Genomic DNA, 13,468 nt, shown 5'->3' on the forward strand with positions numbered 1-13,468 from the left:
CACGGTGGACAGCAGGCTGGTAAGAACAGTGTGACATGACTGTTTAAAGGCACTGAAGGTGGTATTTTGCCAGGCTGGGACTTGATCCAAAAGGAAAATACTGAAGAGAAACAGAGAAGAAACAGACTGTGTTTGCTGGAATTCAAGACAACAAAAGGACACTGAGAGAAGAGGACAGCCCAGTGCTGCTCCTGACGCAGGGAAAACCAATTCTGCAGGGGAGACCTACATTGGCACTTGTGCAGGTGAAGCCAAAGGGAAGATATGCTTCACCATATTTCCTAGTCTTTGGCTTGGAAGGAAGTTGGTTTGGATGCTTCATCTCTCCCTTTGCGTTTTTTTGACAGGTTTTTGACGGGGCTCCCGTCAAAAAACCTGTCAATTATGCTAGCAGCATCCAAGCATTCTTTCTTTTTTTTTCCTTTTCATACCGTGTCCCCCCCCCTGCAATGGCTCTGCGCCCCCCCAGAGGGCCCCAAACTTTGGAAAGCTCTGTACTAGCTAAGCTTAAAAATAAAGTTGGATATAGAAATATAGCCCAACAATCATGTTTTTACAGTCCCTTGGTCTCAGCCTCAGATACTCAACAAATCAAAACATCTGATAAAAAAACATTTTTTTCCTTCATTTCTGTCAAATAATTCTGTATGAAATGTTTCTAGCTGTTAGTGTCACGGTTGCTAGGCAACCTGAGCAGTGCGATGGAAGTTAGATCATTTTGCAAGTCTCGGACTTCCGCCCTTCTCGCTCTTCGGAGTACTCCGAAGTGTGCAGCCCCTGAATTGGGACACAGCTATCGCCAGTTTGACTGAGCCTCTGGTGGGCCTTCACCATCAAAGACTCAGAAACAAACTGTGACAGGAAGAGATCTGGCAGGCCCAAAGACACAACTGAATCAGAGAACAATTTTCTGAGAGTTAACAGCTTGCGTGATAGGCGGCTCACAGGACAACAGCTTCAATCGCAGCTTAATAATGATCCTAGTAAGTCTCAGTTTCAGCTGTGAAGAAAAGACTTCGACTTTGTACAGAGTGAGAGGCACCCGGAACCAAACAGCTACCACAGCATTCTGCAGCATCATACAATACAGAGGCTGCAGCTGCAGATCTTTTATTCACCTGGAAATTTACTTTAAATGTTAGATGGAAAATGTATTGCTCAGTTTAACCAAAGTAAGAACAAGAATCCATAAACCTTCATAAAGACAAACATCTCCCAGAACATTGAGCTGCTGAAGTGTCACTGAAGGGAAAAACTATTTGTCCTCCTCCATCCAGCAACACCTGAAACACCTGAGTGGAAGCTCCTCCCTACACTGTGTTTGAAGCAAAGCACAAAGGAGACACCTGCTGGAGCAGCTGGAGTCCTACAGACACTCAGCCTCTTCACTACACAAACACCTCCTACAACATCCACTCTTTCCACTCTGACTGCTGTGTTTGTGGAAACACTCCAACACACACCGCTTCACATACCAACATAGAAATGTGTGTGAAAAAGAGCTGAGCTGATATTAAACATGAGGATTTATTCAAAAATACAGAGTCAGGAACAACATCTAGACACACATTACCTCTAGGGGTGGGTTTTTATAATCGATTCATCGATTAAAATGGCTTGGATAACGTAAAATCGATTCATTAAAATCCTGAATCGATTTTTTAATATAAATTTATTTTGTCCGATATGCCAGAATCTCTGGTGACATCTCACAAAATTTCAACAACCACCAAACAGTTAAGACAGTAAATGAGAGCAGGTACACGGATTCTGCACATAGACTGAAACACACAGCGCGACCCGCGGATCAGAATCAGTTAGATGTCGCCTTTCTCACGGTCGGGGCTGAAAGCCGACAGCTCGCTGATTCTGATCTGTCGGCGGGTCGGCGCTTTGTGTTCACGCCCTTTATGAGCTTATTCTAAAGCTGTTAGTTTGATGTCTCTCCAAACAATATTGACCGAACCAGCAGCAAAAGAAGATCCAAACGCTTCACATAAACATCGTCATGAATTCACTCTGACTTTTACTGTTTTGCTTCCACCTCGATGCACAGCTCTCTCTCTCTCTCTCTCTCTCTCTCCCTCCCTCTCTCTCTCTCTCTCTCTCTCTCTGTACTTCAAGAACAGTTTCCCTTTCTTCATTATTCGCTTGCTTGTTACGCACAAGTCTACTGTTGCTTACAGCGCTGTCAGCCGCTGTTTTTTTCCCTTTTACATTCTTCCGAAAAGAAAACATAATTTCTGCTGTTCAATACTGAACAAATTTAAACTTTTTAAAATTATTCAAAATGCAATGTACTGCAGAATATTTTTATAAAATCCCAGGACAGGAAAATCACCTTCATGTTTTTCTGTGTTTTATCCTCAGCTGCTTTGACACAAAGGCATCTGCTGTTACGCTCACACCTGTGATAAAGTCTTGCGTTTGTCAGCTTCCTTTTTATTGATACAAAAATATGTAAATGTACTGATCTGAATTATATTTCTGACTGTCAAAATGTCCCAGATTTAAATCGAATCGAATCGAATCGAATTAAATCGAATCGTGGATCGAATCGATTCGGGACCTTGTGAATCGGAATTGAATCGATTCTAGAAATCAGTGACGATACCCAGCCCTACTCTATATATGTACAGTGAGTTGGGGAGGGGGTCCAGGGCTCCAGGGAAAAGAGGGAATGGAGTCCACACTCACTCCTCTTCAGTCACTCTTGTCCTGCTCTGCACTCACACAGCCTCACACGGGAATCACAGGTAAGCGTCTGTAACCAGGTCCAGGGAAATATTTACTCAAAGTTAACCCAACTGGTGAATTTAGAGAGAGATTTCTTAGCAAGGAGCTGAGATCATGAACACAGGAGGGTCAATGTCCCAGCGACAAACTGCTCCATGCCGCAGCGTTAAATGGTTACCGGTAAGCCCAGGTGAATCAGCAACAGGTGGTGTAATCATCATAACTGTGTGGACCAAGAGCGAGAGGCCATTACAAGCTCCACCCAGGCAGGCAAAACCATAGCAGGAGAGAGCAAAACATAAAACCTGAAAAGCCATCATGAGCCAGCCAGAGAGACACAGAGTTTATACTAGAAGAGAAACCTGCTCATCTTCATCATGTTTGTTTCAATAGAGAAAATCAGAAGTCTCTGTGTGTCAGACCACGGCTCTACACGGACACTTCTAAGCTGCTTCAGAGTGAACTGACCCAGATAATCTGCACACAGCGGCTGTAAAACAGTGAAAGTCATAACTGTCTCTCTGATGGAAAGCTTTTATTGTGAAGTCAGGAAGTCTGCAGGAAGTGTTGAGTTTGTATTCACTCAGTGTTTAATGAGACAGGCAGACAGGAAGAGCAGCTCATTAGTGTTGATGAAATCAAAGGAACTGTGAGGAACTGCAGTTTGGTCACATCTGGATGTTTTTCACTGACAGTAAATGTTTTAGTGATGAAGAAATGTGTTCACAGAGAGAGGAAGAGGAGTGGTATTTGTGAGGAGGAGCAGCCGTCCTGCTGTGCTTTGTGTCAGGACGTCCTGAAGGATCCAGTCTCTACCAGCTGTGGACACTGGTTCTGCAGACAGTGCATCTCCTCATACTGGGACCAGTCTGCTCCATCAGGAGACTCCTCCTGTCCCCAGTGTGGAGAAAGATCCAGAAGCAGAGCTGGACTGCAGACAGCCAGTCAGAGCAGCTGTGTACAAAGTAAGACTGAACATCTGTCTGCTGATGGACTCATTTCTGAAAACTGGACTTCTTGTGTTGTTCAGACATTGAAGAGTTTTCTTTCTCTTTAGTCTCATTGTTTTTCTTTCTTTCAGCAGATGTTGGTCTGCAGGAGGTTTTAGATGAACATAAGATCAGTCTGAGGAGGAGATGTGAACGTGTGACTGAAGGAAGTGATGAAACAGGAAGTAGAACCCTCCTCAACAGGATCTACACTGAGCTCTACATCACAGAGGGACAGAGTGAAGAGGTTCATACCCAACATGAGGTGAGGCAGCTGGAGACAGCTTCCAAGATGGACGCCCTCCATGACGCTCCAATCAGGTGCCAGGACATCTTTAAAGCCTTACCTGACCAACAGAGACCCATCAGAGTGGTTCTGACCAACGGCGTGGCTGGTGTTGGAAAAACCTTCTCAGTGCAGAAGTTCACTCTGGACTGGGCAGAGGGCTTGGAGAACCAACATGTCAGTGTGGTGGTTCTGCTTTCATTCAGGGAGCTGAACCTGATCAGAGATGAGCAGTACAGTCTTCTGGAGCTGCTCCATGTTTTCCATCCAACATTACAGAAGGTCACAGCAGAGAAGCTGGCTGCCTCTCTGCTTTTGTTCATCTTTGACGGCCTGGATGAAAGCAGACTTTCATTGGATTTGACCAACAGGAAGCTGCTGTCTGATGTCACACAGAAGTCATCAGTCAGCCAACTGCTGACAAACCTCATCCAGGGGAATCTGCTTCCCTCGGCTCTCGTCTGGATAACTTCCCGACCCGCAGCAGCCAATCAGATCCCTCCTACATGTGTTGACATGCTAACAGAAGTACGAGGCTTCACTGACGCCCAGAAGGAGGAGTACTTCAGGAGGAGATTCAGTGATGAAGAGTTGTCCAGCAGAATCATCTCCCACATGAAGACATCCAGGAGCCTCCACATCATGTGTAGTATCCCAGTCTTCTGCTGGATCACTGCTACAGTTCTGGAGCACATGTTGACTACAGAGCAGAGAGGAGAGCTGCCCAAGACCCTGACTGACATGTACTCACACTTCCTGCTGGTTCAGACAAAGAAGAAGAAGAACAAGTACCATGAGGGACGTGAGACGAGTCCACAGGAGCTGATGGAGGCTGACAGGGAAGTTCTTCTGAAGCTGGGGAGGCTGGCGTTTGAACATCTGGAGAAAGGAAACATCATGTTCTACCAAGAAGACCTGGAGCAGTGTGGTCTGGATGTGACAGAGGCCTCGGTGTACTCAGGAGCTTGTACAGAGATCTTCAAAAGAGAGTGTGTGATCTTCCAGAAACCAGTCTACTGCTTTGTTCATCTGAGCATTCAGGAGTTTCTGGCTGCTGTCTACATGTTCCACTGTCACACCAACAGGAAGACAGAGGTGCTGAAGAACTTTTTGGGGAAAAAATACAACGAGTCCTCTCTGGATGATTTCCTTAAACGAGCCATGGAGAAATCCCTCCAGAGTAAAAATGGCCACCTGGACCTGTTTGTTCGCTTCCTTCATGGCCTCTGTCTGGAGTCCAACCAGAGACTCTTAGTAGGTCTGCTGGGTCAGACAGAGATCAGTCCAGGAACCATCCAGAGAGTCATCAACAACCTGAAGTGGATGAACAGTGATAAAATCTCTCCTGACAGAAGCATCAACATCTTCCACTGTCTGATGGAGATGAACCACCTCTCAGTACATCAGGAGATCCAAGAGTTCCTGAAGTCAGAGAACAGATCAAAGAAGGAACTCTCTGACATCCAGTGCTCAGCTCTGGCCTTCATGCTGCAGATGTCAGAGGAGGTTCTGGATGAGTTTGACCTGCTGAAGTACAACACATCAGTGCTGGGACGAAAGAGACTGATTCCAGCTGTGAGGAACTGCAGAAAGGCTCGGTGAGTCCAGATGTGATCATTAACATCATTGATCAGTGTAGGTTAGTAGTTTAATGTTGAAAATAAAATCAGATTGTAAGCACAAAGTGTTTGTGTCCGTACGCTGCAACCTTCCACACCATTCCTTTATTGTACAGACTCAGCAGCAGCTCCATGGATCCCAAATCCAAGAGTGGAGAACAGATTTGAAGTGTGTCACATCCATGCAGTCACAGCTGTTTCCACCATGTTTCCACTGATATTAATCCTGTTCAATGACACGTTTCATATCAGTGAATATGTTCTTTAGGACATCCACTGACATGTTTAAGTGTCCTGCTGGAAATCACTCAAATCATCCATGAAATCCATGAAAAATCCTTTTAGTGTTTCTAACTTCACCCTCTGTCCTCTCTCTCTCTCCATCCTCCTCACTACTTCTAATAATTGGCGATTTTAATATGCACATTGATGATGACTCTGACCTCTTTGCCAGAGGTTTTCTTAGCATCATGGACTCTTTTCACTTCACACAGCATGTATCTGGCCCCACCCACACCAAAGGGCACACTCTGGACCTTGTTTTTACTATTGGCTTAACCATCGACTGTATTAGTTCTGAGGATATTTTTATTTCGGACAATTATTGTATTATATTTCATTTGTCTTTTTATTTGCCTCATCCTGAGCATCGTGCTTTTAGCTCGCGCGTCTTAGATTCTTCTACTGCTGCTAAATTTTCTGACGTTTTTAATTTGGTTCTGCCTGCTTCTAATGATGTTGATTTATTAACAAATCTTTTTAATAATTACTGTCTTTCTATTATCGATAATATTTGCCTTATTAAAACTAGACTAGCCCCTGTTACAAAACCCTCGCCCTGGATAAACGACAGCATTCGCTGTTTAAAGCATGTCTGTCGTAAAGCTGAGCATTTGTGGAGAAAGACTCGTTTACAGGTTCATCTCTTTCATTTAAAAGACCTTTTAGTTTCCTTTAATGCTTCAATTCGTGATGCAAGGGCTGCTTATTTTTCAAACCTAGTCTCTAGGAGCAGAGGTAACTCTGATAAGGTTTTATTTGACACTATTAGGGATGTAGTTGCTCCGGCTTCTGCTGCTGTCCCAATTTCTTCAAATGATGACTGTGAAATTGTTCTTTCCTTCATTGTTCAAAAGATTAGCAATGTAAGGAGCAACATCTCTCCCTCCATGTACCATTTGCCTGTTCCGATTTTACTTAAGCCTGTCATATTTGAAAGATTTTCACCAGTGTCTTTACCTGAGTTATTGAAGCTGGTTACTTCAATGAGATCATCCTCTTGCCCCCTTGATATTTTATCTGGGTCTTTGTTTAAAAATGTTTTTGAGTCTATTGGTCCTAGTGTTCTTAAAATTATTAATGCATCTCTACTCTCTGGTCAGGTCCCTGGTTACTGTAAAAGTGCTGTCATTCACCCGCTTTTAAAAAACCCTAAACTTGATCCTTCTTTGCTTTCCAGTTACAGACCCATCTCAAAATTGCCTTTTATTGCCAAGATTTTAGAAAAGGTTGTGGCCAAGCAACTCACAGTTGTTCTAGATAAACATAACATTCTTGATAAATTTCAATCTGGCTTTCGGAAGACTCACTATACTGAAATTGCACTTCTTAGAGTGTCTAATGATATTTTGATGAATTATGATGCTGGTGAGTGCACTGTTTTGATGTTGCTGGATCTGACCTCTGCTTTTGACACTGTTGATCATCTTATTTTGTTAGATAGATTAAACCACTGGGTGGATCAAGACAGTTGATCGATCAATTATTTGCGCAAGGGAGGCCTCGTCTGTGTCCACCACGAAAATGACCCCCAGATCTGACCTCCTCCTGCTACCTTTTATTGAGAGACAGTTCACACAAAACACGTCAGAACAAAGCCACGCCCACATGGTCCTAAGACAAGGCATTTGTATGTATATATGTGAACTTATGTAAGAGAGTGTGTGTGTGTGTGTGTGTGTGTGTGTGTGTGTGTGTGTGATCCTGCTGATCGAAGGGTAAAAGCACAGGAGGAACATCCTTGGTCATAAAGAGGGTAGTCTCCCCCACACCCTAGATGGTTCACCCTAGATAACACAGTGAAGCCATACAAAGGGGAGGAATCAAACAGACATTCACAAGGGTGTTCCTGTGATAAAAACACTACCGCCCCCCTCCCAGAATCTTAAGAATCTGGGGAGGTGAGGACAGAAATAATTCCTTAAAATTATGTACAAATGGTAAGCATAAAAATAACAAACATTTAACAATTAACCTTAACAATGATATTCAGCTATATATCTGTTTTAAGCCAACTGATGTTTCTAAGCTCCAAATCTTGCAGTCCTGCTTAGATTCCGTTAGAGATTGGATGGCTGGTAATTACCTTCAACTAAATGCTGATAAAACAGAAGTCATTGTCTTTGTTCCCCTTGTGGTTCAAAATCTAGGCCCTCTTGCTTCTTATATTAAATCCTCCATTAGGAACCTTGGTGTCACTCTTGATCCAGCTCTGACGCTGGACACACACGTTAAATCCTTGGTTCGCTCTTGTTTTTATCATTTAAGAACTATCGCTAAGCTGAGTCCCATTGTGTCACGTTCCGAATTGGAAATGATTATTTTGTTCTATTTTTTTTTCTTTATCTTTTGTTTCATCTCGCTTAGACTATTGTAATTCCTTGTTTACTTGCTTAAGTACTGCCTCCCTGGAACGACTGCAGGGTGTTCAAAATTTCTGTTGCTAGGCTTCTGATAAAGCATCACAAATACTCCCCTGCTGATTCAACTGCATTGGCTCCCTGTCAAGTTCAGGGTCCAATTTAAGATCATAATCATGACTTATAGGGCCCTGCACGGTGTAGCTCCAACTTACATAAGTGATCTTCTTCTTCCTTATCACATTTACAAACCAATCAAAGACAAACTGATCCATGTCAGGTTATAACAATATTCAAAGTGAATACAGGCTGCTGCTGGACACAGACAGGTAACATCATTTTGACTTGCTGTCACCTGGATCTGGACTCATAAACACTGAAGCCCTGAACAGGAATACAAATCATTTTCTGCCAACTAGCGACACAGCAGCAGATAATGGCTCAGAAAGCTAAAATGAGCCAATCATTTCTGTGTTTAGTTCCCCTGAAATCAGATCTGATATCAGCAGCTCTGAGTTCATTCATCATTATTGTCCAGTGATGAGATTTCTGCTCCGTTTGGTAACAGTCAGCAGGTTTTTCCTGCGTGTGGACGTGAACAGTCGTACCTGACAGCAGGTAGCAAACAGAGATCATCTTTCCAGCTGGAACTCTTCACTGAGCTGAACTCATTCAAAATGTTCTGGAGTCAAAACAGGAAACAGTCCAAATGTGTGTCTTCACTCTGACTCTGGATCAGATCTCAGTGACAGACTGTGGACATTGTGGAAGCCTAAATGTGACACCATCTTCCTCCTTCATCTGCAGATTAAAGCCAAACAAAGATTCTCATTAAAAGTCTGCAGGTCTGAGAGAGACTCAATCGTTGTGTCATGTCAAACACAGTAAGAGGAGCTGAAGCACAGATGTGAAGAGCAGATTCATCAGATTATGACCTCACTCTGTTTTGTCTTCATATACATTCAGTCTGTGTTTATAATGCAGATTTTCTGCTTTTATAATAACACATTTTATATTTTCTATCATCACAGACTGACTCTGTGTCGACTCTCAGAGACTCACTGTGAAGTTGTGGCCTCAGCTCTGAAGTCCAACCCCTCCCATCTGACAGAGCTGGACATGAGTCAGAACCAGCTGCAGGATTTAGGTGTGAAGCTTCTGTGTGCTGGACTGGAGAGTCCAAACTGTCGACTGGAGACTCTGAGGTGAGTTCACTGACTGTGGCTGTTGTTGTTTTGCTATATTTCAGGTCTTTGATTAATGTTTGAAACTTTCTTTAGTTCCTCAATGTTCAGGATGTGTCTGAAGACAAATGTGAAGAAGTTTGAGTGCTTTCAGAAATGTTGTCTTTCCAAACGACTGAACAACAGTTTTTCCTTTTGGCTCCAAACAGAAGTGACAGACTTGAGCAGGGTTCATTTAAAGGCTGACAGAAGTGGAGTGGTGACGGGGAGATGTTTGACAGGACAGTGTTTCAGCCTCCACAGGTTCATGTTGTGCTCCATCAGTCAGTGAAGATGAAGTCAGTGCTGATGAGGCTGTAGAGTGTGTGAGGGATGTGAATGAGGATGATGAAGATCTGATGATAGCAGATAAAAACAGGCTGCAGAGACTTTGAGCTTTTGTGGAAACAGAGAGGGAAAAGAAAGACATGAATGTCGAAGCTAATAAAGGTGAAGTTTGGAGCTGTGATGATGTTCATGTATCAGAAGCTGATATGGCTGCTACAGAGACGACCCACACAGCTGCTGTGGTGAGGTGTGTGTTAAAGCAGAGGAACACAGAGCAGCCTAACACAGGCCCAAACATGACAACAAAGCAGGACTCAGAGACTGTGCGTCTGTGCATGAAGTATAATTCATGTGCAGTTGTTGAAGTTGTAGAATGAGAAATGGCATTTTGGGGTATTTCCAGGTTTCATTGTCCTGCTTGTGCTGATGAAAATGTTTATTGATGTCTGAATTCATTCTTCAATGCTTGATTCTGCCTGAACAACGTGAAAACTTTGCTTATTTTTGTGTAACACAATTCAACGCACTGAAGCTTCGACTTGTTCCATTATCCAACAATGAAAACAGGAAACAGAGACAGCTGGCCTTCAAAGTAAAGGCTGCTCATTTTGAAACGTGTTGGCGGTAAAATGTAAGAAGAGTTGAAGCACATAAATGATCTATGTGGCAAAATATTAAACCCAGTTGATAAATTTGTGTGAGTGTTGCACAGCTGATGGCCAATGGCTGCGCCTGCTGGAGTGTTGTGAGTGTTGTGATTCAGGTGTAGATGTAATGACTCATTCATCACATTCATTCCTTCCATAAAGCTCCTTTTTCTCTCACTTTGGCTCAACGTTATTAAAAAAATAAGAACTGTTTTCACTTTGTAAAACATCTCACACTCTTTCTGCCCGTCTCTGACGCCTGTTGCATTATGGGTAACATGGATTCCAGGCCATACAATCAGAGTAGAGTTTGACAATAAAAATGAAGATGGCCTCCAGTGAAGGTGGGACGTGATGCTGACATGACTGCAGACTGGAGGCTGAACCAGGATCTGCCAGTTTCATGTAATCACATCATTTTAATGTCATTATGTTCTGGACCAGATGTGGAAACATCACTGCCTATTTTATTGTTCACACTAAATCCATGATGGCTCCATGTGGCCACGGCTGGATGTCCAGCATACAGAGCCCTGGGCACAAATGTGTGATGGACCCTCGCCAGCTGGATTTGAGAGCTCGGCTTCTTTTCCTTCTTCAATAATTAGAAATTATTGAAGGGAACACAGTGTGTGTACAGAACAGCTGAAATCATTATGGAGGCTTCACTGGAATATGGAACGGAAGCATCACAGTACAGCTTCACTAAAGTCTTTGATATGAGATGAGAAATGAAGCAGCCAGAGCTTTTTCATGAGTGGAAATCCACTGTGACTGTGAGCTGCTGCTACAGCCTCCAGATTAGCCAGCAGCTCATCCTGCTCAACATTTTCTCACCAACTTTAATGGAAGTGTGATGTTTTCAGCTGGAGTGATGGTCAGGGTGGCCTCCCTCTCCTCTTCTTCTCCTCTTCCTCTTTCATTTGTAAAGCCACTTCTGCTGCTTTCATTCATTTGGAAGTCCTGTAGCTGAGTTTGGGAGAGACTAACAGCCTCGGCAGCAGAGGGGAGAAAGGCTGTAACACCACCACTTTACTCTGTTCTACCTGTCACATCATTTTATCAGGAAACAAATATGCTCATATTTTTACTATGTTTGTCTTGAAGATGTAAGAAGATCACATGGTGCTTTTTATTATTGTGTTGGTTTGTTTCCTGTCTCTTGGATGGAGCCCAGCTGTGCGTGGCCCCTGGGCCTGTGGTCAGAGTGTGTGCTGGATAATCCGGCCCAGGATGAGGCCAAACTGACATGGGATGAAATGTCTGTCACATAATTGAGCTTAGTGTAGTTTCATTTCTGCACAATTTAAAAACAACCAAAACTTTTTTCTTTCTTTTCTATGTTATTCTGTAGACTTTCTTTGATACTGTGTCCAAAAGGAGCAGCTTTTACTTTGAAGGGGAGTCGTCTCTGTTTCCTCTTCAGGTTGGATGATGGAAGCAAATTAGTGTGTGATATTCTTTCAGTGTTGCACTTTGTAGACTGTCCCTGAGCACTGGTCTCACAGCCAGCTGCACATAGAGACCAGTGTTGTTAGTCCAGGTCAGAAGATGACTTGTTGGAATGAAAATGAGCTTGTAGTTTGTCTGCTTTAATAATGTGACTGGAAAAAGGTGTTGGACTTCAAATATGTCCATTTCTTTCACACTTCACCTTTAAAAGTGAAGCCTTGTGGTTCCTGGAAGGAAAAACACGACTTTTTCAAGTCTTTGTCCTGTTTTTATGATAAATGTACGACTTTAATGTGAAACATTCAGAGTTTTTTCTCTTGTTGTGTTTGTTTGAAGCTGCTTCCTGTTGGCTTCAGCTGTTTGGAGTTTCCATTTTCTAAACTTCTACATTCTGAACCTTCTTCAGCTCTGAACAGATGATGAAACACTGAATGATTTCAAGCTCACACTTTGTCTAATAAACTTACATCTTTCATTCTTATACAGATTGGGGCGCTGTGGTTTTTCAAAGATCAGCTGTGATTATCTGGCAGCAGCACTGAAGTCCAACCCCTCCCATCTGAGAGAGCTGGACCTAAGTAACAACTACGACCTGCAGGATCCAGGAGTGAAGCATCTGTGTGGTTTCCTGGAGAGTCCAGGATGTGGACTTGAAACTCTGGGGTCAGTCAGCATGTTTTAGTTGTGCTGAGATGAATATGATGTGAAAGTTGTGCTGACACTACACTGCAGACATCAGGCTGATATTATACTGATCCACACTGAGGATCTTCATGGTAAAGTCTGTTTTCTTCTTCTCTGGTTTAGTCCATTGACTGCAGCAGAACAATGTTCACATTTCAAACAGTGAGACTCAACGTATGGCCCGTGGCCCACACGCGGCCTGCCCACCTTTCCTGATTCAGAGAGAGGGGACCCTGATTAACTGTGTAGTGTTCTTCCTCACAGTTCTAAGTATCAGACACAACAATGAATAATCCACAGCTGACTGTCTTTAGCAGGTCAAAGGTCACGGTACACAGCAGACAGTGGGAAATATTATAACTGTGATCATTTATCAGCACATATCCATATGTATAAAAACAAAGCTGACACTGTGAAACTTGATCAGAGGTGTGATCATCACAGCAGAGGCCTTTGTTTCAAAGTCACTGAGGATTAAACAGAAACACATGAAGCAGATTTTCCTGTTCTGGCTTTTTATAGCAGATAACCTTCAAAATATTCTGCAGTCCATCAAAAACTGAAGCAAACCATGAATCAACATGTGAACATGAGCTGATGCTGCTGAAGTGAAGCAAAGTTACAGAGGTTTGATTACAGACACAGCTGAGAGTTTGTGTGATGGACCGAGCAGTGAAGGAAACTTAGGCACAGGTTAATGTCCAAAAAAATGATTTTTTATTTAACCCAAAAACATAATTGGTTAACTCATGCAAAAAGAATCAAAATCTTGGGCCCATAAAACAGGTCAAAATAACAAAACTCTACTCAAAGTTGACAATACAACTGATAATTCAAACAAACTGACCTAACTTAACGAGACAAAGGGGACACTTAAATAGTGGCTGATCAGCCCACAAAAAACA

At 43.0% G+C, this 13,468-nt stretch overlaps 2 protein-coding genes across 2 annotated transcripts in view; one reads left to right on the forward strand and one right to left on the reverse strand.

Moving 5' to 3' along the window:
• The window catches only part of LOC309702569 (uncharacterized protein), a 1,256,944-nt gene that overhangs the window by 1,038,663 nt on the left and 204,813 nt on the right, over positions 1-13,468 (forward strand). Inside the window, 1 exon segment of the mRNA XM_082527162.1 lies at positions 12,366-12,542. Coding sequence (XP_082383288.1) covers positions 12,366-12,542 — 177 coding nt within the window.
• LOC309702615 (uncharacterized protein) overlaps positions 1-13,468 on the reverse strand; it is a 98,266-nt gene that overhangs the window by 39,651 nt on the left and 45,147 nt on the right. The gene's annotated exons all lie outside the window — the stretch shown is intronic.

This window comes from Aulonocara stuartgranti (genome assembly GCF_965226115.1).
Source record: "Aulonocara stuartgranti genome assembly, chromosome: 3".
NCBI lineage: Eukaryota > Metazoa > Chordata > Actinopteri > Cichliformes > Cichlidae > Aulonocara > Aulonocara stuartgranti.